Source organism: Eleutherodactylus coqui, chromosome 2 (genome assembly GCF_035609145.1).
Source record: "Eleutherodactylus coqui strain aEleCoq1 chromosome 2, aEleCoq1.hap1, whole genome shotgun sequence".
Classification (NCBI taxonomy): Eukaryota; Metazoa; Chordata; class Amphibia; order Anura; family Eleutherodactylidae; genus Eleutherodactylus; species Eleutherodactylus coqui.
The window spans coordinates 261,176,961-261,203,902 of record NC_089838.1 but is presented as its reverse complement, the minus strand read 5'-3'; the positions used below and the strand labels follow the sequence as shown (position 1 = coordinate 261,203,902).

General features: G+C 42.0%; 1 protein-coding gene across 1 annotated transcript in view; it reads right to left on the bottom strand.

The window, feature by feature from the left end:
* PCSK6 (proprotein convertase subtilisin/kexin type 6) overlaps positions 1-26,942 on the bottom strand; it is a 178,975-nt gene that overhangs the window by 6,664 nt on the left and 145,369 nt on the right. Inside the window, exons 16-18 of the mRNA XM_066592884.1 lie at positions 26,048-26,244; positions 24,208-24,295; positions 6,741-6,844 (exon numbers count right to left, since the gene is read on the bottom strand). Of these exons, the coding sequence (XP_066448981.1) occupies positions 6,741-6,844; positions 24,208-24,295; positions 26,048-26,244 (389 nt within the window). The remainder of the gene's footprint in view (positions 1-6,740; positions 6,845-24,207; positions 24,296-26,047; positions 26,245-26,942) is intronic.

Here is a 26,942-nt window from a genome sequence, read left to right as displayed (position 1 = left end):
GCGCCAGCCCGAAGAAAAAAGATCCGGCCGCGACGGAGAGAAGGTGGAGCCGCGGCGAAGGGAAGGACCGGAGCGGGTGAGTAAATTCCGAATTTTGTCTCCCGCGGATCCGGACGGCTTCCATAGGCTTCAATAGAAGCCCGCGGGAGCCGTCCCCGCGGGAGACCCGCACGAAAATGGAGCATGGTCCAGATTTTTTCATGCTCCATTTTTTTAAAAATCACTTTTATTGACCATCCGCGGGTATTTATCTACCCGCAGGTGGTCAATGCATCCCTATGGGATGCGGATCCGCGTGCAGGAGAAGAGTTCAAATCCGCTGCGGATTTTAATTCTTCTTTTGCCCGTGGACATGAGGCCTAAAAGATCCTTTTTCAAGCATAAAAATGCATGTATATCACAAATATCCCATAAACCTGGTTATGAAACGAACACCAGCTCCTTTTTAGACTGTGGATTGGAGTCCCCAGGAGGATGATAGTGCTATTCTGGATTAGGGGTGTACTGTGCGGAGACTCCCCTGTGAACTAAGTACTTTACATACATGAAGTATATTTACTGCCTGGAGCGCTGGGGCTTCTTTGTGGTTTAACCATTATCTATTCTCTCACTTGCCTTCCAACTATACACATTCGGAACCCAATTGATGCTCTCCATTTCGGGATGTTGGAAGACCAGGATTTGTAAATTGAGTATGTCGCCTACCAGGATTGAGGATGTGCCGGAGTTCCCTGATACAGGAAGTCCGGACACATAAAGGTGAGTTAATATTAAACTTATCTTTCACCCATATATCACCTGAAGAATATTTTGGGAACACCTTATAGTGTTCTTTTTTCACTCTATCCCTGGAGCGCTGATTGTTTTTTCTTAAGGTGCAATAGTATTCTAAACAGTTCTATTGGATTGGCGCATGACAAATGTAGTGCCAATATTAACCCCTTCATGACATGGCCTATTTTGGGCTTAAGGACGCAACAATTTTTGGCGGATTTTCTTCTCCGTTTATCAAAAGCCATAACTTTTTATTTTTCCGTCGACGCGGCCGTATGAGGGCTTGTTTTTTGCGTGGCGAACTGTAGTTTTTATCTATGCCAATTTTGGGTACATAGACTATATTGTAAAATTTTTTATTTTTTTTTAATGATAGCAGAGAGAGAAAACGCATCAATTCTGCCATAGATTTTTTTTTTTTTTACACCGTTAATCATGCAGCATAAATGAGACATTCCATTTTTTCTGCAGACCGGTGCGGTTACAACGATACCAAAATTCTAACATTTTTTTTAGGTTTTCCCACTTTTCTGCAATAAAAACCCTTTTTTTTGGAAATCTTTTTTCTATTCTAAATTGCTGCATTCAAAGTCCCGTAACTTTTTTATTTTTTGATGTACAGAGCTCTATGAGGGCTTATTTTTTGCGAGACGAGCTGTAGATTTTATTGGTCCCATTGTGGCATACATACGGCTTTTTTGATCACTTTTATTGCGTTTTTAGTGAGGCAAAATGCTAAAAATGAGTTTTTTTCCGTGCACAGTCAAAAGCATGTGCAACTTATTGTACGCATTGTTACGGACGCGACAATACCAAATATGTGGGGTTTTATTTTTTCTTTAACTTTTTTTATGCTAATCTGAGAAAAAGCATAAAAAATGGTTTTTTTACTCTTTTTTTTACATTTTTTTTAATTCATTTTTTAAATCTTTCTTTTTTTTACACTGTTTGTGTCCCTCTGAGGGACTTTAACCACTGCCCTGATGATCGCTGTCATAAGGCATGGCAGAGCTACTGCTCTCCCATGCCTTATCGCTCATACAGCGATCTCAGGCATAGGCAATACAGGACGCCAGTGTCTGGCGTCCTGTTGCCATGATGACAGGCCGGGCTCTCGCGATGACATCGCGAGTTCCGGCCGGAGACACAGAGGGAGCCGCGCTCCCCCTGTGAACTCTTTCCCTGCCGCGATCTACTTAGATCGCGCCAGGGAAGGGGTTAACAGTGGCGGGCGCATCTCTGATGTCCCCCCGCTGTTGCAGAGAGACGCCGGCTGTGACTGAGAGCCGGCTCCCGCTGCGGGATAGCGCTGGATCATATGTGATCCCGCGCTATCTCCAGGACGTAAGTTTACGCCCTGTTGCGGGAAGTACCCTGCTCCCAGGACGTAAACTTACGCCCTGCAGCGAGAATGGGTTAAAAAAAAAAAGAAGAGGTCAAGTGGTGAACATAGAAACTACAGGCCGGTAAGTCTTACTTCTATTGTGGGCAAAATGTTTGCAGGGTTTGTAAGAGATGCTACCCTGGAGGATCTCAAGGAAAATATCTGTACAACTCTGTATCAGCATAGGTTTTGACTGCTCCTGTTAAACCAACCTGATCAGCCTTTCAAGGAGGTAAGTTCTAGATTGGACTGTGGAGAGTCATTAGATCTTGTATACCTTGATATTTCCAAAGCGTTTGATACTGTGCTGCATAAAAAATTGGTATATAAAATGAGAATGCTTGGTCTGGGCGAGAAGGTGTGTAAGTGGGTAAGTAACTGGCTCAGTGATAGAAAGCAGAGGGGGGTTATAAATGGTACATACTCTATTGGGTCACTGTTACTAGTGGGGTACCACAGGGGGCAGTACTGGGCCCTATTTTTAAAATATTTATTAATGATGTTTAAGAGCGATTGGACAGTAAAATATTAGTATTTGCAGAAGATAAGGTTCTGCACATGGGCAGGGGAAATACAGGTCACCATTACACACTAAATGGGAAACCACTGGGTAACACGGACATGGAAAAGGTACTTGGGGAGTTTATTCAACGGTAAGATCAACTAGAGCAACCAGTATCAGGCAGCAGCTCACAAGGCAAGCAGGATGATAGAGTGCATCAAAAGAGGTCTAGATGCACATAGCAAGAGCATTGTTCTTCCTCTTTACAAAGCACTGATTAGACCATTTGTGGTGATGGTGAATTCTATAAAAGAGTTTAGAGGGGCCTGGACTAGAGATGAGCGAGCACCCAAATGCTCGAGTCCGCGTTATTCGAAAGCTCTACTCGAGTAACGAACCCATGGACTACAATGGGAGACTCGAGCATTTTTGTATGTGGGACGCCGAGTGCCAAGCTTTTTTTTCCTAGGACAAAACAGGCACGTCACAGCAGGGAGGAGCCAAAAACTGGGGCGGGGTTGAGTAACGAGCACCACAGAGTACGCTAATACTCGAACAAGCATCAAGCTAGTCAGAGTATGTTCGCTCAACTCTAGTCTGGACGCTTTTCTTGAGCTTTACAATATAACATGTTATAGGCAGTGATTACTTCAGAAGGCTCGGTGATCCAGGGATTATTTCGATTTTCAAATTCAGAGCCAGGAAGGAATTTTTTCCCCTAAAATTAAGAAAATTGGCCTCTACCTCATTGGGATCTTTTTGCCTTCCTTTGGACTAACTTTGCAGTATAACAGGCTGAACTGGCTGGACATATGTCTTTTTTCAGCCTTCCATACTATGTTACATAACAAATAGATTTTGTGCCAACACACATACATCAAAACAGCAGCCCAACTGTTAGCCCCGGTGGAATTATAGACCACAGCTATTGGTTTTTTTTAATGAAATATCTGAAGTGGAAAAAAATGTAAATGATAGAAATTGCAATTAACGATACACTTTGTGGTTTGGGGGAGAAATTGTCTCAATTAACTAGAATGCTTATAGTACATTCAGATCACTTCCTTGATCAGGTAACACTTAATTTATCCTGAAAGCCTGTATGGTAGAAATGACAGAAGACTTCCCACATATGTGATGTCATTGCGTTAATCATGGAATTGCCAAACTAATGAAGACTACATGCATCCAAATCTGCAAATCATCAAGGATTTGCTTGTCTGTAAATGAGCTTGTGGTTCTTCTATAAATCAGTGAGAGCTCAGCTTCCTCTCCGTCACCCTGCCTTAATATAGTAAAATCTAGAAACACCTCTCAGCTATTCCAACATGGACTCACGTCACAGGTACACTGGGCCACCCAGACACTTTCCAGACTGTGCGTGTGTGGCAAAGCCACAGAGTAGACAAGAATCCCCCTACCGGGATCACAGGGTCAGAGCTAACTAATACACATGAAGAAGAGAATATTTCACTAAAACTAATCCAAGGAACTCTACTAGTCTCCTAAGGAGAATATCTGGGGATATTGTATAGTTTGTTTCTCTGTCCGCCTAAATATTTAAATTGATTTCATAAGCAATTAAGAGAATAATAAAGTATTATGCCTTTTGTTTAATAAGTTCTTTTTAATGTGATGTATCGGAACATCCATCTAAGTATTTCTGCCTTTGCAGAACATTATAAGAAATATTCACACTATTAGTCCCAGGCAGAGGCTGAAGCTTCTGGGCCCCAATGCAAAACCTGGAACGGGGCCCCCAACTATAATGCTTTATTCATAGTACTGGGCTGCCTGTATGGAGAAGAGAGGCCTTATGGGCCCCCTAAGGCTCCTGGGCCCGGGTGCAACTGCATCCCCTGCATCCTCTATAGTTACGCCCTTGGTCCCAGGGTTGGGTCTTAAAAATGTTGAGCCCCAGTAATCGCCATCAGCAGGGCTGATGATCATTAACTAGCCCCCCTTCCCTTGTGTTGTCGTGATTGCTATCAATTACAGCACTGCAAGAGTTAGATGACTGAGATAGGCATTTAACAATCCTGGCTGTTGTATTGTGGGGTTGTGGATGACCGATGCTGCCGCTTCTATCTTGTGGGTGGTTGTGCGGGAACAAACACTGTGCCCACAGAATGATTGCACCACCGCTGGGTATTAGTACGGACTACCAGTATCGCACACTTACAGTGCAGGACATTAATGGGTTAATAAGATCAAAGCTAATGTTCGTTTAAAATAAGCCACATCATGTGTAATTGAAAACTTCCTTTCCTATTTTTTGTTGGCCAATCAATCATCCCAGATTTTATTTTCCATCAGCAGAATAATTAATTTTTTTCAACAACTTTTAGAAATTGTATACACAGCATTTTGCATAGAGCAGCATGTGGAATTCTTGGGAGATGTTGGCAAAGTGCTACAGTTGTAGCTATTGTGTAAGAGAATTCCTTAGTACGTTCCATACACTTTTTTTACTGATCCCAATTAATAGTATTAATGACTCTGAATGGTCCTGCTTTTTTGTTATGACCATGAAGTAGGGACATAACTGGGCTTTTTATTATCCTCCCACAACTCTATATCAAACTTAAAAGAAAACTTTTCAACATGAGTCGTCTTAGAGCATGGTCAGGCTTAGCTCTGTGTGACCAGTGCTGTCACACAGGGCGCCAGCCACCAGCTTGTAGGGGGACCAGGCGGTTGTAGGCTGGGGAGCTTACCCCCTTTAGCTACACCTGGGCAGAAAATCTCCCTCTATGCAGCATGCTTTGTGGAGCTACATGAATCATCCCTCCTCCTGGCTCTGTCTCCTCCCTCTGATGTTGTAGTCGCCACTGTCAGCTCATTGGAGCCCCTGCAACACAATTGCTTAGTTCTGCTGCTGTATGTATGTCTTGAGCTTGGTTATGGTGCTGTATTTATGCAATAAACTTGGTTCTGGTACAGTATTTACTGAGCTGTTTTGGTGTGGATACGCTACCATCTTGTTGCTTTCCGCACAATCTGAATACTGACGATTGCATCATATTGCTGATCAGTGCAATATATACAGTTTTTTTTCTTATGATGGACGGGCACCAAAAAGCATTTTGCCCAGGATTCCATGTAACATAAGGCCGGCACTGTCTTACGGTAAATGAACACATCAAGGAAATACTGTAGATTTTTGCATTGAAAATGAGCAGATTACAGTACCAACCATGTAGATTAGATATAAATAAATGTCATCCACATGCGACAGAGTTTTTTCGCATCGAATTGACTTGTGGTGCAACTTTTTAAACCCATATTTAAATTTTTCCTAGTCAATTTAATAGTTTTCAGGATCTCTGCTCTTGCAGTCATTCAATAGGAATCTCCATTGTTTTCTTCCAGGGGGATAAAAATCCATTTCGGACAAGTGATAGACACAGAAGTGCACAGTTCAATAATGTACAATTATCAGAGGTCTTCCCTCTAATGACACGTCCCTTCCCCCCCCGCATGATCATTAGATGACCAGAACAATCTCTAGATGTAAAGAATGCAAGTTTCCGTTGAGTGACAGCAAGCAGAGATCTTGAAAACTGAGGAATTAATACGGAAAGTATATTTGACAAACGCATAACTTCGCATTATAGAATGAATAAAAATAGTAATTTGCTGTAACAGATGCCGCTAGCTGTAGACATCAAATGGATGTTAGAGCGCAGCTGAATTTTTGGCGAGGCTGGCAGACAATGTAACGCCTACTCTATGCTTTAGCTTTCTATTTAACGCAATTAGTGGAAGACAACAATTAAGCTAAAATAAAAAGGGGGGTAAATGGTTGTCCTCACACTGTGACTGATGACAACTTTCCTAACACTTCATGACACAAAGCGACATGCACACGCTGCTCGGAAATATTAATAGTAGCAATTCAAAGCATATGTGCAGCCTTTACAAGTCATTCTCCCAGCAAGTTGATGTGTGAAGTCCCGACTGGGCAAATTAATATTCTGTAACACAATAAAGCAAGTGCCCGGATCTGCCAGGTTCCTGTCTACAAAAGTGGACACAAATTGCATGGAAAAGTTCAGCCTAGAGGGAAAGATCTCTTACCTACACATGACTGGCACGTTGCATGGCACCTGTCACATTTCATCAAAGCCGTATTATAGAATGTCCCCTGCTCACACTGTGGCACACACATTGACCCTGAAAGGCTAAAAAGAATGAATTGCTAAAATTATGTTCATAAAATGTCACTTTCATACTAATTAGTAAATCATGGAAAAAATGGCATTTTTTATGCAAAACATGGCTTAAGATAACCGAAACGGTACTTTAAATTATTGGCATATTTGATAGATCTTTAGCTTCAACTCCTTGCCGTTGCTAGCACCCAGCACCAGGGGCACATGTCCTGGGTCTTCTGTCTGGTGCTTAGAGTCTCCGAGTACTGACAATCATTTAGTTTCATCTGCATCTTCAGCCAGAGGTGTCTCAAGTATCTTCAGAGACAATCAACTGCTTCAACTCATTCTATTAAGATGGGTTGTCCAAGATTTCTAAAAATAATGATCCCCTTTCCCCTCCCACCCTCTTGAAATGTAAGTGCACACTTGTCCAGTTAAGTGAGAATAGATGAACTGCAATAAAAAGGCAGACTTTTTTCTTAATTTTGTACAACATCTTTAATATTCCCATTGTTTTCTAGGTACAATGCATTTCATGAGAAACCACATCAGCCATCACCAACCTGCAAATGATCAATGTAGAATAGTGACATGCATTCCAGAAAAAAAAGTAATACACCTTCCTTGAATTCTATGGTTTAACATACCCGGACATTAAAAAAAAATAAAAATCTGGTCCTTATGTCTTAAAATTAGGTAAATACATCGTCAGATGACCACCACATGACAATTTATACCGTGTCAATTAGCCCCCCTGTCCACGGGCATTGCAGGATCCCACTGTGAATCTTCGCCACGGGAGCCACCGCCCGGGAGCAGTAGCCGGCAGATGGATCTCCGGTGGTCAGCCTATCTGACAGATAGGCTGATCGCGCAGAATCGCAGCAATTCGCAGCATGCTGCAAATTGCTGGCCGTGAGCGGAGAATCGCAATGATTCTCTGCTCGTGGACACGGGGCCGGCGCTTTTCATAGCAACGCTACGGAAAGCTTCAGACGGCATGATTTGGACAGAGTGCCTTACTTAACAAAAACTAGGCCAAAATGCAGAAGCAGTGTGTGAAAAATAAAGTACACCCCAGGAATAGTTGTAGAACCGCCTTCCGCAGCATTACCTTTAAGTAATCTTTTACTGTATGAATGTTTCTAACTTCGTTTTGGAGGAATTTTGGCCCCCTCTTCTTTACAACGTTGTTTCAGTTCATTGATGTTTGTGGACATTCGTTTATACAAGGCTCTCTTAAGGTTATGCACCGCGTTTCAATTGGATTGACGTCTGGACTTTGACTGGGCCACTGCAGCACACTGAATATTTTCTTTTTCAGCCATTCTGATGCAGATTTGCTGGCGTACTTCAGGATCATTGTCCTGCTGCATGATCCAATTTCAGCGCAGCTTTAGCTTTTTTATAGATGACCTCACATATGACTTTAGAATACTAGATGCTTATGGTCCTGTGGCTACAAAACAAGCCCAAATCATCGCCCCTCCACCACTGTGCTTGACCGTCGGTATAAGGTGTTTTGGTGAAAACCAAACACAGCATATCGGTACAATGTGGTACAGGGCATTATGGCTACACACCTCCACTTTGGTCTCATCTGTCCAAAGGACGCTGTTCCAAAAGTCTTATGGTTTTGTTCAGATGCAACTTTGCAAACTTCAGCCTTGCTGCCATGTTCTTTATAGAAAGACATTTTCTCCTGGCAACAAGCCATAATTGTTCAGTCTTTTTCTGAACACTAAACATGCTTACGGAGGCCTTTAGAGTCAGATGTAGCTTTTGGGTTTTCTGCAATTTCTCTGAGCGCTGTATGGTCTGACCTCCGGGTAGATTTGTTTGCTGCGACGTCCACTCCTGGGAAGATTGTCAGCTGTCTTGAATGTTTTCCACTTGTGAATAAGCTTTCTCACTGTAGAATGATGTATCCAAATTGTTAGCAAATTGCCTTATAACCCTTCTCAGATTGATGTACAGCAACAATTGCATGTATTTCCTCCTTGGCCTTATGTTAACACACACACCCGAATGCTCCAGATCAGCAAACAACCAAAGCTTCTGCTTTTATAGAGGTGGTTACATTTGCTAATGATCAGCTAATCGAATGCATTTAATTAGCAGAACCTGGATACTACTTACCCTCTTAATTCCTATGCAGTAAGGGTGTCCTTATTATTATTTTTTTTTTCAACATGCTGCATCTGCACTTTGGCCTAGTTTTTCTTAAGTAAATAATGACACAATATAATCTGTCATGTGTTGTTCATCTGAGGTTGTATTTACCTAATTTTAAGACCTTCTAAAAGACCAGATGTTTTTATATTATGCCCTGATACGTAAAAACCAAAGAATTCCAATAGGGTGTACTTAGTTTTTCTTGTGGCTGTACATTAAATGCAATACACGGGTGTTTATGGTTTTCCCATTTATCTTCTCCTGCCAGGAAAAGACAAAATACATAAAAGGTAACTAGCTATTTTACCTCCAATAACCAGCAGCCTCCAAGGAGCATAGTCTGATTGTCACTGAAACCACTCTTGTAATGACATACACAGTAGTTCTTTGTGATACTTCCTTTATCAGAATTATACCCTCTGTTGCTGAGAGCAATCAAAGAGCACAGCAGGGCAGCAAATCGCTATAGCACATTCATATAACTGCCTTGTGAATCTGCTACTAGATTGCAAACCGCTATTTACAGCAGATAAGCGATTAGGAAAATTTGCAACAAAAAGGATGAAACAAGTTTTATAATATAATACTCCAAAACCTAAAAAATATACAAAATCATTATGGAATGTCATAAACATCTGCAAACCACTTAAACATTCCCCTCCTCAAATGTGAAATGGATCAGTGTGCATTACCACAAGAGTTCTGCATACTGCTTGGAATAAATAAACCATCTCCATACATTACTCAATGCTAAAAATATTTACTTGTATAAACTCTTTAAAGTCTTACAGGGTGGCCTTTTATAGGAGAAGACCTATTTTACAGATGTTTCCTAGATTTCTTATGAACAAACTCTGCAAGAAGTTAGCAATAGCTTCAAAGAAAAAAAAAAAAAAAAATCACACTACGAAGCTCTGTGTGAACGAGGTCTGAAGGAGTCTTGCACCAAGACAGCTGTGTACTTAAAAAAGAAACTCTACCGAAAAAGTTTTTGTAATGAGTCTTGTAAACCAAAACAGAAATCAAGAGTTTTTAGTTTTTGGTATTTTTTTGTAACCTGCTGACTAGGGATGAGCAAGTATACTCGCTAAGGCACTACTCGCTCGAGTAATGTGCCTTAGCTGAGTATCTCCCTGCTCGTCCCTAAAGATTCTGGGGCCGCCGCGGGGCGGGGAGCTGCGGGGGAGAGCGGGGAGGAACGGAGGGGAGATCTCTCTCTCCCTCTCTCCCGCCCGCTCTCCCCTGCTCCCCGCCGCAACTTACCTGTCAGCTGCGGCGGGTCCCGAATCTTTAGGGACGAGCGGGGAGATACTCGGCTAAGGCACATTACTCAAGCGAGTAGTGCCTTAGTGAGTATACTCGCTCATCCCTACTGCTGACATCCAGCTTTTGCATTTTCTCACTTTGTGATTATTATGGGGTTTTTGTTTACCTAAAAGAGACTTTTTGAAGATGGATTTTCCTACACAAATCTACCGTAGCACATACAGTATAACGCCATTCATCAATGAATATTGTACAGCTGAAATAAACCATGAAAAAGCAAGGAGTAAATCTACCTTTCAGTATAGCATCAAGCATAAAGGAGCCATGTTGGTAGCGGTGCAATTACCATAAAAATATCACCAAAGTATTAAATATAATAGACTTCGTTAAGGAAAAAATTTCTAGGAGTTAACATAAAGACAATGATGAAAATATCAGCGGGTTGTGATGGTTAAAAATCATAGAATCCTAGAATGGTAGAGTTGGAAGGGACCTCCAGGGTCATCAGGTCCAACCCCCTGCTCAGTGCAGGATCACTAAATCATCCCAGACAGATATTTCTCCAGCCTTTGGTTGAACACTTCCATTGTAGGAGAACTCATCATAGAATCCAGAAATAAATAGAGCTAATGTAAAAAGGAAACAATTTGCCAATCCGTACATTATGGAAAGCAGGAAATTCTAGCTCAAAGATTAAAAAATACATAAAGAGAAAAAGTGATCGTAAGAGAAAAACAAAACCGTAATTGGAGAGAAGGGAAGAGGGGAGGCCCTTTGGATTTGACCCCATATCACCTCTTCCAAAACCCAATTCACATTATGTTTAAAAGCTGCGTCGGAAAGATGTTTGGTTAGAAACAAAAATAACATACTTCAGTTTTAAACCATATTAGGCATTTTTGCTGTAAAGTAAAGAGCATACATAGAATGTATCCCATTGGAGCTTCATGCACCTGGTGTATGCCAAGAAAGTCTTTTTGGCATATGCATGCCCAATGTGTTGGTATATCTTTTTGGCCACTGCATAAAATTACATAGATTAAACTATTTCAAGCAGGGGCATGCAGTAGAAATCTGTATCCATTCTTTTTGCAGGTTTGCCAGGTTAAATATAAGTATAGTTTTTTTTTTCTTTTAAACACAGGGACGGTCAGACATATACTGATCAGCCATAACATTAAAACCTAATATTACGGAGGCCCTATCTCATGTTGTTGCTGCATCATGGGGCCATACAGAGAAAATGGGGAGGGAGCAAACAAGGATGAAATTCTTGGCTCTTCAAATACAAGAACAGAGAAATGACTATTGTATTTTATAACCTTTCACCACCAACTCTCTCCTGCTCAGCTTTTATATGGTCTTCAAATTGATAGGTGCCATCTAGTTTTAGAAAGAGCCAGTCCTAATCCCAGCTAAGTGGTGAGTGGGGGCACTCCGACACCTCCATTAAAGCATAGGTTATGTTTAACAAGGACATTGGGGCAGACCCAAAGATGATTTGTTCTTGAAACCCAATTGCGTGTCGCTTGCTATCGCAGATCGCCCATTTGATGATGTTTACAGGGTCATCTTGAATTAAAGTTTTGCCAGGTTTCAAAAAAAAGTTGTATGTGCTCTTCTTTATGTAAAGTCGCATCAATCCTGTCCATCTTTAAGTTAACAGACATTTATGTAGAAAGAGGTGGAAATGATAGGTATCTGGGCGTAACCATGTTGGTAATCTCGCCTTGGTGGCAGCCGAAGCAACAATATGTAATAGTTTCCTGCATTCTTGTGTACAGTTAAAGTCTTCCATGTCTAGTTGTTCATCTACTGCTCAAATGGGGTTCAACGATACATAATTAGTTAAAAATGTTACTCCCATCTCGCAAATCCTATTTCATTGTGTTGGATATGCCAAAATAATGCATCAACCATAAGATGTTTTTTTCGAAAGGACCCCATTTTCCCGATATAAATTCCTCTGCCGTCTTGTTTATGACTCATTGCCAAGGGATCTGAGCACCTCTGGAATAAGGTAAAGGCGGCTGGCACTTGTGCACTTCTTACTCAGTTCTTTTATCTAAATCTGGTGACCAGTACTTTGGTAGTGTATGTGTACTGTCTCCCAGCCTGACTATCAGCCACCACTGTGTTCTGCCATTTATCTCCATAGAAGGGCTTCTGGGCAGTGCAAACAAGTTCTTGCTGTTCGTGCTGCCCAGAAGCCCTTCTACGGAAAGAAGTCACAAAATCCAGCGGTGGCTGAGTGCGCATGCGATCCTTAGGTCCTGGCTACTGGATGAAGATGAAAGAATAGACTAAAAAGTGCACAAGTGCTGTCCGCCTTTGTTTCAGAGCAGTAAACAACCAGAGGGTATAGGAATCGATATCTGGAGAACGGAGCACTTTAGAAATAAATATCTTATGGGTAAGTGCATTGTTATGTGATTTCCAACAGATTGAAAGAAGATTCCTGAGATGGGAAAACCCCTTTAACCCCTTGAGTGGCGGGTTTCCTACCACCTTGTCGTGCCCACCAGGGCAGGTTTTTTAAAATGGTCTAATCATTGAATTTCAACTAATTTTGCAGTTGCTTCTCAATAGCCATAACTTTTTCATTTTTCCATTGACACAGCCATATAAGGGCTTGTTTTTTGCGGGACAAGTTGTGATTTTTGAAACAGGAGGGAAGAAAAAAAGAAATGGGGAAAAAAGAAAAAAAGGGGCCATGTCATTAAAGGGTTAAATAATGTATTAACTTCCTTCTCTGGGTCATTACGACGCATGGATACCACATGTGTGATTGTATTTTTGATTTCTTACAAAGTAAAGGGAGACAAGTGTTTTTATAATTTTTTTTAAAATAATTTTTAACTTTTTTTTTTTTTTTTTAAACTTTTTTTTTTTGTGTCCCTTTAGGGGACTTCCACAGGGACCCATCAGGACCCCCTGATCACATTCCGGGGGTCCGATGGTGACAGCCCTTTACATGCTGCAGTGACAGCCCTTTACATGCTGCAGTCACATAGACTGCAGCATGTAAAGGGTTAACACAGCAGAGATCGGAGGTTTTCTCTGATCTCTGCTGTAAGAGCTGGTACCTAGCTGTCCTCTGACAGCCAAGCAGCAAGCTCTCCCTGCCACAGAGACCATCGGCTTGCTTCTGACAAGCCGATGGTCTCTATGGTAACCTGTAAACAAAGCAGGAGATTGCCGATATGCCGGCAATATCTTCTGCTGGTTTTTCAAAGCCCTTGCTTTGTTCTCTGTGCGTCTGTGCAGGCAGAGCACACTGTCACAGCTTGTGGCATTGTGCTCTGCAGCTCCCATAGTGATACATAGCCCGGAAATCTTCAGGGCTATGTCACTATGAGCAGTGGAGCTCGTCCTGGAAAATTTCCGGGCGTGCCACTCAAGGGGTTAAATGAATGATGCAAATCAGGCCACGTTTTGCCAAAATGAATTGATGGCGGTGCAAGACCAAAGGCAATGGTATAAGATAGCATTTGGAGCCAGGCGTTCAGAACAATCAGGTGAGGAGTATAGACCCATTTTGTAACTTTACTGGTGACTGAAAAATCTCCAAATCTGGTAAATAGTAAAAATTTGTATGCATACTCTAGCGCAGTTAAAATTGCGGTGTGTGATACGTCTGGGACATCCTGCTGCCATTTTGTAAGTGGTACTTCTGAAGAGTGTAACCCAATTGGCTTGTGGAGTATTTTTATAGTTTCTTGTGATTTGTCAAACCTCCAGTTTTTAAAGAGATGTCTTGAGGGACAGCAGATCACCGTAAAAAATGAGAGCTTACAAAACATTTGGGGAAAAAAATCCTCTGAATTAGTAGCAAAGGTCTCCGATACATATAAATGTTTATATAGAAAACTGATTTAGTAGGAAAGCAATGAACGAAAGCAAAATCTATGCAAAGTAAACACGGTCCACATACTGTATCCAAGCTGAATGTTTTGCTTAGGATTTCATAGTAATTGCTTTTTGAAGCACAAGGTATACTTTATACATAAAGTCTTCATGAGCCGAAGATGGAGACGTCAGAATTCAGGAGATTTTACTAGTATGAGTGCCTAGCAGTAGCACACTGTGCATATTGTCATAGGCACCCGAGAGGCTGCATCAAGTCAAGACATGATTGACAGCCAAATGAGTGGAGAGAAAGCCAGTACTATTCTGAGTGACACCGTTCTGGCAACATTAGATGCTGTGCAACAGCCCAGGGTGAATGACTAGAGGTTACCTGCTCCAGGTTGCCTTTTTCATGCTCAGACCTACATCCCATATGACACCTGCCAAGGTAATGTCACCCCCTAGTAGAAATCCAAAAATACAACTTTGCAAAACAAGCCTCTATCATTTCTTATACAGATTTTTTGTGATGCATTTCAGTGTCTTAAACCACCCTTATCAGGCAATACACATGGTGAGGTAAATATAGATGGTTCTCTTCATGGGGCGCACATTCACAATGCATGCAGAATTCGTAAATCACACGGTTACATCTCACTATGCATGCTGTGCCGTGGAGATCTTGCAGGAGAATAGCAGTTATGTAATTGCTACCTCCTACACTTCCATACGGAAAGCTATCAGCACAAAATGCAGAGTAAGTATCAGAGAGAAGAAAAGCTCTACAGATTAAAATTGTATCCGCAATCATATGGGCCACCATGTGGCCCTGGTGTCATGTAGGTGTATATTATTTCAACTGAGGCATGGGAAAATACCTTTAAACGGGTTACCTAAGTTAGACTTTTATCACCTACGCATTGGATAGGTGGTAAAAGTCACTGCACAGACTCCCGTCGATCCAGAAAACAATTATCCTGTGTCCAGCCTTCCCATTGTGGGCTTCCTATACCCCCTGCAGTGAACAGGGTGATTGAACGGAGCACCGGTCACACATGTGCAGTGCTGCTCTACTCATCTTCAAATGCCCATCAATCTTAACTGTCAACGACAGATTTAGAAAGTGTATCTTTTCAGTTGTCTATTGTCGTTGACAGTTAAGGTTGCCAGAGATTCCACAATGCTTCAACTCCCAGTTGGGCAACATTTGTTGTCCCCCACGAGTTGGAATTTATTTAGACATTGATATCTGGTTCCTGAAAAACTATACAAATAGGAAAACGTGTTGAATAGAGATGAGCGAGCATACTCGCTAAGGCAAACTACTCGAGCGAGTAGTGCCTTATGCGAGTACCTGCCCGCTCGTCTCTAAAGGTTCGGGTGCCGGCGAGGGAGAGTGGGGAGGAACGGGGGGGGGGGGGGGGGGGGGGAGAGATCTCTCTCTCTCACTCCCCCCCCCCCGCTCCCCCCTACTCACTCCCGCAACTCACCGCTCTCCCCCGCCGGCACCTGAATCTTTAGAGACGAGTGGGCAGGTACTCGCATGAGGCACTATTCGCTCGAGTAGTTTGCCTTAGTGAGTATGCTCCCTCATCTCTAGTGTTGAACCATTGATCAGAATTATGTACTAGAGGAAGACATCTAGTCCGTCCTCTTCTTCTATACTAGCTATAGTGGAGCTATTGTAAAGAGACCCTATCGCACTAATTTAAGAGGGTCTATATCTTTTTAGTCTTCGTGATCCCGTCATCTGTAGCATTTAGCAAGTCACATTTTGGGAACATCTAGGTGTTCTTGACTCTTGAAATGACACCAAAAGTACACACTATACTATGTAGGAGGACAGATCTGCTCGTTAATGACTTGACACATTGAGTGGTGACTAGTCGTGTAATAACTATATTTGTTCCTTTTGTAATTAGTGTCTTATCATAGGGATCATATCTCTGAATTGTACCCTTCTTAAGGCCCATTTAGACGGGACGACTGTCAGGCAAACGATGCCCGACACTCTTCCCCACACACTCACTCTCGTGCTGCTGCACACTCATCTTGCGCTCCCCTGCCCTTTTCAATTGCCTTAACATAACAGCCATTCAGTACTGAACGTCTGCTATTTACACTAAGTGATCAGCGATCTGCTCATCGACCATCATTTATGCTGCATAAACAATGGGCGATGAGCTGATCACTCAGTGTAAATAGCAGTCGTTCCGTACTGAACGGCCGCTATGTTAAGGTAATGGAGAGAGGCGGGGAAGCGAGGAGTGAAATCTCCTCCTGCTGCCCCACTGTGAGCCAGCGATACTAGCTCCCATGCAGCTGCATGGGAGCTAGTATGTGCGGGGACGAGTGTCGGGCATCGTTTGCCCAACACTCTTCCCGTCTAAATGGGCCTCTACTTCTTGTCCATTCTTGATTAAGCAGGCCTTTCCCATCCTGCAATAACCATTCCAATATTGAGGGAAACTAATTGTTGTAGGTTTGTTTGTCAGTCTTTCATCTTCAATGGAGTTAACAGAGATAGCCGAGCACTTCTACTAATATTTCATAGTATGAACAGACGACATATGTCCATCCAGTTCAGCTTATTTTCTCCCCAATGTTGATCCAGAGGAAGGCAAAAAAAAAGCAAAGCCAATTTTCCCCATTTAAGAGTTAAAAATTTCCGTCCCAACTCCAATCTGGCAATCAGAATAATCCCTGGATCACCGAACCTTCTTAACCCCTTAACGACCGGGCGATAGCCTTTTCACGTTATCCCGAAGTGGGCTTTATTCTCTGAGGACGTAAAAACATGTCTCCTGCAGAGAATAAAGCCCCTCGGGCTCTGGACGTGACAGCTCCATGCTGTCGGTGTCCGCAGGTAGCTGACAGCATGGAGCTGTCATCCCGGGCTGTTCGGACCCCCCCCCCCAGCATTGCGATCGGCGCTATGCAATGGATAGCGCCGATCGCAAAAAAGTAAATAAAAGTGCCCAAAAAGTTAAAGATTCAGCTGCTCCGATGGATCGGATCCATCGGAGCAGCTGAAATTACTCACCGAGGTCCGCGGCACGGCTCCCCACTGTCCCGATGCTTCGGGCCCCATAGCCGTCCTTCTGCGCATGCGCGCCAGGCGGCATTACGTCAGCCGCATGCGCAGAAGGCCCGGCGGCGCAGGAAATTTTAAATCTCCTGGCTCCTGTAGGTAGCCGGGAGGCAGGAGATGTCAGCGGGGACCGCGATCGCCGTTATACAATGGATAACGGCGATCGCGGAAAAGTGCAAAAAAGTGTAAAAAAAGAAAAGTTTCACCTCCCCTCTTGGATCGGAAACAGAACACGGCACGCTATATTTTACCGCGGATATCCGCGACCTAGAGCCCATTGTGCTCTATGACCGCGGATATACCCGCAGCCCATATACAAACACATTGTGTACGGGCTGCGGATACCCGGGTCATCTCTAAGCGACGGCATGGGAAATATAAACAAAAAACCGCCTGTGTGAGTAGGCAGTTATGCGCAGTACATTACGCGGCCGTACATAGGGTCACAGCCGGGCTCACAGCTGGAATCCGCTGCGCTCCTCCGCAAGCAGATTCCACATACGGCTGCGTGAGCCCGGCGTTATTCAGACTGCTACCTGTAATACGTAATTTACAAGAAGCCCCGGGAACGCTCGCCTTCCTGCAGTTCCCGGAGCAGCTTGTTGTGCGCCTTCTATGTGAGACCGCCGCACCGCAGCAAAATTACAAAGCCTCACAGAGCGCCACTTTTTACACCCCATACCCGCTGCTGAGGTTACGAAATACCCCCCAAAATACATGAGAGGAGGGGGGGGGATACCCGGTTTTCTTGCCCCATGTGCCCATCCCAAGCAGCCTCCGTAATTACCCCTGTCTTTGGACATAAAACGCAGTTTATATTATTACCTTTATCTAATATTTAAGGAATGCCAAAAATATGGGGATGGCAGGGGGGGGGGGGGGGGGGAGGGGGGAGGGATTATTTTTAGGATGTCAATTTTTTTTCTGTATAAGTGGGCAATGGGGCCTGGAATTTATTCAGTTCTGCCCAGAAATCCAGCGGGCATTCTCTCCATTATAGGCCTAGCCATGTGTCCTGTAAGTAGATTAGGGCCCCAATGGGTATGTTTCTGAACACGGGACAAACGGGGGGATCCATTTTGGGGTGAAAGTCTTCATTCCTATGTGTGCTGTAAAAAAGAACAGTTTTTAAATTGACAAAATTGCCAAACAAATGAAAATCGTAATTTTTTCCTTTTGCTTTGCTTAGATTCATTCAAATACTTTTGGGGTCAAAATATGCAGTACACCCCTAGATGAATTTTTTAAGGGGTCTAGTTTTCAAAATGGGGTCATTTGTGGGGGTTCTCCGTCGTTTTGGCCGCTCAATGGCTCTACAAGTGGGCAATGGGGACTGGAATTTATTCCGTTGTACCCTGAAATCCAATGGGTGCTCCTTCCATTATAGGCCTAGCCATGTGTCGTTTAAGTAGATTAGGGCCATAATGGGTATGTTTCTGAACACGGGACAAACGGGGGTATCCATTTTGGGGTGAACGTCTTCATTCCTATGTAAACTGTCCAAAAAAAAACAGTTTTTAAATTGACACAATTGCCAAAAAAATGAAAATCATTATTTTTTCCTTCTGCTTGGCTTAGATTCATTCAAAAACTGTGAAGCCAAAAAAGTCATCATACCCCTAGATAAATTCGTTAGGGGGTCTACTTTTCAAAATGGGGTCACTTGTGGGGGTTCTCCATCGTTTTGGTCACTCAATGGCTCTACAAGTGGGCAATGGGAACTAAATCTCCTTCAAGCAAACTTTCTGTTCCGAAAGCCACCGGTTGCTCCTTTCATTTTGGGCCCCATTGTGCATATAGACATAATACTAGGGCCACAATGGGTATGTTTCTAAGCACGGGACAAACAGGGGTATCCATTTTGGGGTGCAAGTCTTCATTCATATATGTGCGGTACAAAAAAAACTGCTTTTGAAATGACAGAATTACCAAAAAAATGAAAATCGTATTTTTTTTCCTTCGGCTTGGCTGAGATTCATTCAAAAACTGTGAAGTCAAAAAAGTCATCGTACCCCTAGATAAATTCGTTAATGGGTCTACTTTTCAAAATGGGGTCACTTGTGGGCGTTCTCCCTCGTTTTGGTCACTCAAGGGCTCTACAAGTGGGCAATGGGAACTAAATCTCCTTCAAGCAAAATTTCTGTTCCGAAAGCCACCGCTTGCTCCTTTCATTTTGGGCCCCATTGTGCATCCAGACATACGATTAGGGCCACAATGGGTATGTTTCTGAACACAGGAGAAACAGGGGTATCCATTTTGGGGTGCAAGTCTTCATTCATATATGTGCTGTACAAAAAAACTGCTTTTAAAATGACAGAATTACCAAAAAAATGAAAATCGTAATTTTTTTCCTTCGGCTTGGCTTAGATTCATTCAAAAACTGTGAAGTCAAAACAGTCATCGTACCCCTAGATAAATTCGTTAAGGGGTCTACTTTTTAAAATGGGGTCACTTGTGGGCGTTCTCCATCATTTTAGTCACTCAATGGCTCTACAAGTGTGCAATAGGGCCTAAATCTCCTTCAAGCAAAATTTCTGTTCCGAAAGCCACCGGTTGCTCCTTTCATTTTGGGCCCCATTGTGCATCCAGATGTAAGATTAGGGCCACAATGGGTATGTTTCTGAGCACGGGACAAACAGGGGTATCCATTCTGGGGTGCAAATCCTAATTTTCATGTGTACTATAGAAAAAAGTCCTGTCTTTAAAATGACATATTTGCAAAAATATGAAATTTTAGTTTTTCTCTTCTAAATTGCATTGACTCCTGAAAAAAAACTGTGGGGTTAAAATACTCATGACACCCCTCAGTGAATACGTTAAAGGGTGTAGTTTTTAAAATGGGGTCACTTGTGGGGGTATCTATCATTTTGACTCCGATGAGCCTTTCCAATCTTGGATTGGTGTAGGAAAACAAAGTGTTCCTCAAAATGCTGAAAAGTAATGTTACATTTGTACGTCTCCTAAATGGTTAAAAAAAAACAAAAGTTTTTCCAATGTGCGCCAAAAATAAAGTAAACGGATGGAAATATAAATCTTAGCAAAAATTTCTATATTATGTTTGCACATATTTGAGATATTGCAGTTGGAAATGTGAAAAAATGACGATTTTTCAAAATTTTCCCAATTTTGGCGCTTTTAATAAATAAACACAAATTCTATCGGTCTTTTTTTTCCACCTAAATGAAGTACAACATGTGGCGAAAAAACAATGTCAGTATCGCTTGGATATGCAAAACCTTTCTGGTGTTTTTCCATGCTAAAGTGACACGTGTCAGATTTGCAAAATTTGGCCTGGTCATTAAGGCGCAAACAGGCTTGGTCACTAAGGGGTTAAATTCCATCAGCCCCATTGAAAAGAATGGAGCAGTGCCATGTATAGACAACTGCTGTACCACGTGTGAAGGACTGTCCCTCCATTAACTCTCCACAGCACTGCAAGTGGATGCAGCAATTCTGCAGTGATGAGAAGAGAGGGGCATGGGACTGCTGTTCTGGGAGTCTCAGTGGCGAGATGGATAGGTGATGCAAGTTTATCTTGAGATAACCCCTTTAACCTCTTATACATTCACAGTGAAGATTTTTCTACTGTTTTGCCATAAGATAAGAGTCTGCCAAACAGATCCTCAGTTCAGGAAACAGTCATGCTGGAAACCAAGAAACACTGGAAGAAAACTTCAAAGAACCACTAGTGGAATAACTCTAAAAAGTTTCAAAATTAGTGTTCTGGCCAAAACACATTAGCCATCTTCTAATATGCAGTTATTCCAAAAAATCTTAATTTGTCATGAATCCATTTCCTACACCATGCTAGAAAAGGAAGGGGGTGAACCTCCTGAAATGAATGTGCCCCTGTGATACCGAGCAGATCAAAGAATGTACCTTTAAAAGTTTTATCTGCAAGCCTTACATATCATCCGGCAACCCAACACAGTGGTCCTTTCAAGCCCATCTCCCGATTACCTATTTATGTAAGCTACAGGAAAATATTTGCTCAAGTCAATGTGTTGGTTTCTTTGAAAGCAAACAACATCTAACGCTTTTTGAAATACAGTTTTTGCACGGAGACTATCAGTCCACAAAGAAAGAGGGTGGCTCTCGGATCAGAGCCAATGACTTTGTGGCACCTCAAACTATTTCATGTCCGGTGACATTTTCCCATTAGGTGACTGTTACTAAAATTAGTTTGTGTCTGTGTAGGGTAATTAGTGGGTGCATGGACAGAAATGACAGTGTACGACATCACCCCCTCCTACTGGACGAGGCCTGCTCCTCTTTTTGGAATGCGATTAAATGATACAAGTACTGGTGTTTTGCTACATTTAAATATCACCTCATTAATTTCAGTCTCCTTGGCAGATGATTTTTATGTACTGGAATGAACTTCTGACCTTGTCCACAACACGAAAAAAAGCCAGAATAGCTTTATTATACACGATGTGCCGATAAAATTTTGACAGCTCCCGGTATAAGGTAAAAGTGCATGCTCTAATTACCTAATCGTATCCTGACAAGATCTTCAAAACATGCTTGCCTGAAGAGCCCAAGCAAAAAGTGTTGGAACCTTGTGATCTGAGATATTTTAATGATGGCTACAATGAAAGTCTGTATCTCTTCTGATCATCGTTCTCCATCTTGTAATGGTACAAAAACAACCAGTAACTGAAATGACCAGAGTGACCACAACAGCACAGTGTGAAGAACAACAACCTGTCCACCGGTGTATCACTTTGTAGCAATATTAGCAGTTTTGCCTAGAGTCATTTCCTATTCCCGTTTGAAAACTATAGCACAAGAAGGTGCTGATTTGTCATTGGCTTTGCAATTTTATTGGTTTTCACATCCATTAAATATACATAATTTGAAAGCTCCATTTTTGCAATACTTTTTGAGAAAATGTTGGCATGATCTCATGTGCCATTTATGTTATACAGATTTGAAGACAACATTGCGGAATCTGATTTCACTGCAAAGCAGAGCCGAGCAGTTCCCGTTTCTGAAAGGAATGTCGGATGGCCAAAAACACTCAGGGTGACAAGGTGCAAACATTAGGCAAGGAATGTCCTTCATACTCCACAGTGAAAAATTGGGTTGCCAAATGTATTCAAATTGTTTCTATTGAAGAAATTTTCTTTTAACAATTACACTACATTTTCCCTCGCATACAAGTTACATAACAATAACCCTGCAATCATATCCACTGTAGTAGGGGTTGTGTTCCAAGGGGATTCATGACATGTGTTAGGTTGCCAAATTTAAAACAGGCCACTTCAACACCGTGAAGAGTGTTCCGGGAGATCTCTGGAGGTGACCATTCGAGAAACCACAGATGTCACCCAAGACTTGATTGTGGAAGGCTGGCGAATTTCTGCTAACATGCTACCTGAAGGTACCATGAAGAGCTGGGTTCATAATTCACAATCATCTGGACATGAATAGGTGCCTACCAAGAGGTTCCCAAAAAGTTTATCAGCAAATGAAAAGCATGCCCGAGTGCAAGCCTCACTGGGAATTCTGTAGTGTTATTGTCAGGATACCAATGCTTTCCTGTCTTAACTGGTGACGATTGAGATGTGGATGTTTTATCCAGAGTAAAAAAAAAGCTGTCAAAAAATTGGAGGATCAATGGTTCTCCACATCCAAAGAAGTTCAGACTGCAGAAGTTGTCATCCAAGGAGATGGCCTCTATCTTCTGGGACAAAGATGGGATACTCCTTGTGGACGACCTTCTAAAAGGGGACTACTATCATGGCTGTGTGTTAAACACCACTGAAATCTAAAAAGGCACAGAAAGTTGATCCAAGGTATTGTGTTTTTGCAAAACAATGCTCCTTATTTGCCTGATCTGTCACCCTTGGACTATCATCTGTTTTCTAATTTGAACAAACACCTCTGGGGAACCAAACTTTCCTCCATTTCTGATGCATTTGCAGTGGCTGATGTTTGGTTTGCCACCCGAAGTAATTCTATCAGGATGGGCTTCAGAAATGACAACAAAGCAGTCAGAAGTCCATTGGTATCCAATGGGACTGTGAAGTTTCTTTGTTCTATGTCAATTTTTATGTGGCTACGGCCAAGGACTTATCAGCACCCCCGCGTGATCAGACTCCAGACTGAATGCCATATCCTGCTCACATCACCTATGGTCTACAAATGTCAAATTGAGTATATTAGGACTGTGATGGGGAAAAAAAAACAAGAAAAAATTCTTCCCGTGGTATGGTAAAACCTTAAGATATGGTTGATTTATATAGTTGCAATTGATCAATGGTAAGAGCTTGGTCCATTATCCATATATGTTCAACTGCTATAACAAGGTTTACACATTTTCTCATATATATGTATAAGAAGTGGCTTATTGTAAATGTTCCCAACCTTCCAATATTCTAACATGTGGTTGAAATTGGAGATTTCGCACTGCATAGTCTGAGCTGGAGGCTGAGATTGCCTGGAGTACTGTATAATTGCTCCAAAGTGGGAGCAGGTAATCATAAAATATGCAGACATTCCTTAAAAGTGACCTTGTTTCCCCACAGCAATCAGTTCAGCTTTCACATACACTACTTTGGTTCTTGAATGTTGATGTAAGGGACTGTGGTAGAAGGGAGACATTGTTTGATTACATGCTCGCCCTGTAGGATAGTCTATACTTGTATGGAGCAGTCAACATATCCTGACCATACAGGGCAAACACGTACAAAGCCCAAACAAGCATAAAAGGTGTACAATTCCTGGAAAAACAAAGTGTAAAAAAAATTGTAATAGAGAAAACTTTTTCCCCCAAGTTTTCCCAACTTAGAAATCTATATGCAATTCGTTAGACATCAGGATATATTGGAAAATTGATTTGACACGTTGTAGATTCAATTTTGGTGAAGAAAATAGGTGAATCAGTTGTAATATTATATTCGACTAGTGAAATAAACAAAACTGTTTCCTTCTCTCTAATGTAATTCACATATACATTTGAGTCCATCAGCTGCTTAATGTAAATCTATACCTGGAGACTCACCTGTACCCATCTCTGCACACCACACATTTATCTGGGAAACCAAGACATTTCTTACAGTTTTGATGACACTTGAGACATCTCCTGAGATCTAAACCAGAGCATAGTAGGATACATGTTAGTTCATTGAAACATATGTCACATCAAAATATTACGGTCTCCATTTCTATGACCTAAAAGATTGCATGGCCAGAGCTTAACTAGCACGATTGTTCAAAATGAACTTGTCAGTAGGATCTACTACTCAATTTAAGAATTATTGCAGGTTTAAAGAGTATTCTAACAATGAGCATAACAATATTGTGCTGATTTCTACCAGCCTAGTAGAAAGGACAGACATGCTCATAAATACAGTGGCGCACATAGAATTAATAGGGCCCCATAGCATGGTGTCCAATTTTGCCATCCAGGATAAGAGGGCTTGGTGTATATTTTCATTCTTTTTCCTTTAAAATGTCCCTTGGGCAAATTCTCCACCTCTTTCTTTACTATTAATGCGGTACCTCTTTGGAGGAATGTCCCACATATGTTCCAAATAGCTCTGATTATACCATCTGTTTTGCTAAGGCCCCTCTCTCTCCAAAGGCTCCGTAGCAGTCACATGGTCTGCTTCTATGATACGTATGCCCATGCATGAATATACTGGTCTTCTAGTATATTGCCGTTTCAAGATAGGAAGTCTTTGAACCTCCAACTCCAGACTTTCTAGATACTTTCAGGTAACCAGGGCAGTTGTAGTTTAACCGAAATTGTACACACTTTTAAGTACATATTAAATAAACTGTTTATATTAAAGGGCAAGCTTAGAGGTTTGTAATTGTCCAAATACTACTTGACCCCCACTGGCATTTCAAACGTTTACCCTCTTGAGCAGCAAGTAACTTTTTTTTGCCTTGCAGGTACAAACAAAACAAAGTCAAAGTTCTTGTCATTCCACCAGATTTTTTTTTGTGGGGCTAACAGGAAGTAAGTTTGCTTTTATATGTGGTTAAAACAAAGAAAATGCAAAAAGAATGAGGCTTTTTTATGCTGCACTGGTGATATTGGTCTATTACACCAATTTTATACAAATATGCAGGTTATACTTTTTCCACTTTACATTTTTTTCGCTCTACTTAAAAGAAAATTTGGCAGCTTGAACATGCTTGGAAAATTGCAAGCATCATGTTTATAGAGCAGGAGGAGCTGAGCAGACTGATATATAGTTTTATGGGGAAAGATCCAGTATATCTTGTATTTTGTTCATTTACATCCTTGAGAGGTACAGTGGATGGTTCTATCAGTACCTGACAATTATCTGTATATGACTATACATACAGGGGTAGCTGTCAATCACTGATAGGACCGCCCATTGGACCTCTAAGCCCACAATGTGCAAAGGCTTAAATAAATAAAATACAAGTTACACTGAATCTTTTCCCATACAACTATATATCAATCTGCTCAGCTCCTCCTGCTCTATAATATGCTGACCGCAGATGAGACTGCATACTCAACGTGACAGGTTCCCTTTAAGAATATTTCCAGGGTTTTCAAAATTTGGTTATAAACTTGGGGACTGATATCCAAGTGTTTTTTGGGGGGAATGACAACAGTCTTATGACATTGGAGACCCGCATAAATATAAGATCATTAGCTGATCCCACCGACCTATCTGATGTGGCAAACTGGGATCCACCTTTGACATCTTTTACACATTTAGGTATTTCTTGACTTTTGACTAATGATACATAAAGCTTCTTGAAAGAAACTAAAACCCAAGAATAGTACAGTAGCTTAGTAACTGGAGGCCCCTGAGGCACACCTATAGATAGAAAGAATAGGGAAAAAGAACAATATTTACTTTCTTCAGCATATGCTCCGGCGGGACAAGATGTTGTACAGATGTTGATCTCAGGCTGAAGGTAAAAACCTCTTTTGCAGGAGCTGCACTGATTCTGTCCCCGTCCAAGGCAGGCTTCACATCCTCTGTGGCAGCGTCTACATCTCCTACCTGCAACATCTGTCATGTATCCCGAGGGACAAGTGCTCACACACTTCCTGCACAAACCACAACACAGGAATAGTTAATAGATCTTACAGTGATGCCATAGGGCACGACTAAGGCACATGATGAATAATTATCCCAGTGATAATCACTCCTGTGCCTTTACACAGGAGCAATCATTGATAGGGGCAGAGCTGGAGGGGGCGTTCCGGCCCACCGGCCTCAATTCACACTAAATAGGCATTCATAAACTGAACGAATGAAAAGCGAATGATTGTTCGTAGCTCAATCAGTGCATGCATTTACACTGAACGATCATCTCTCCGATTCCCACCATTCGCAACGAGAATCTGGACGACTATAGTCCCGTGTAAATGCACTTTAACAATATACAGTGGCTAGTCAATGCTTCAACAAGAAAATCAAAAGCTAGCACTGTCACATGGAAAACTGTCTGGAATGAGTCTGGGGTATCGGGGGGATCATGTGGTGCTCAGTTCCTAACTGTTCAGATAATAAGAACATACGGTAGATTAGAAAGTACAAGCCACCAGTGACCGAAAACCCTATCGATAACGCACACACAGGAACTTATCACAGGCAGTTTCTCCAGGTTGAGACTCCAGCTGGCTCCGGAGTTTGCTCTATATAAGCTTTGCCCACAACAATTTCTTTACTAACGACGCCATGTGAGTATGTACCAATTTCTACAGTTATTGTTGGTCTCAGGTCCATCTTAATGTCATTTTCT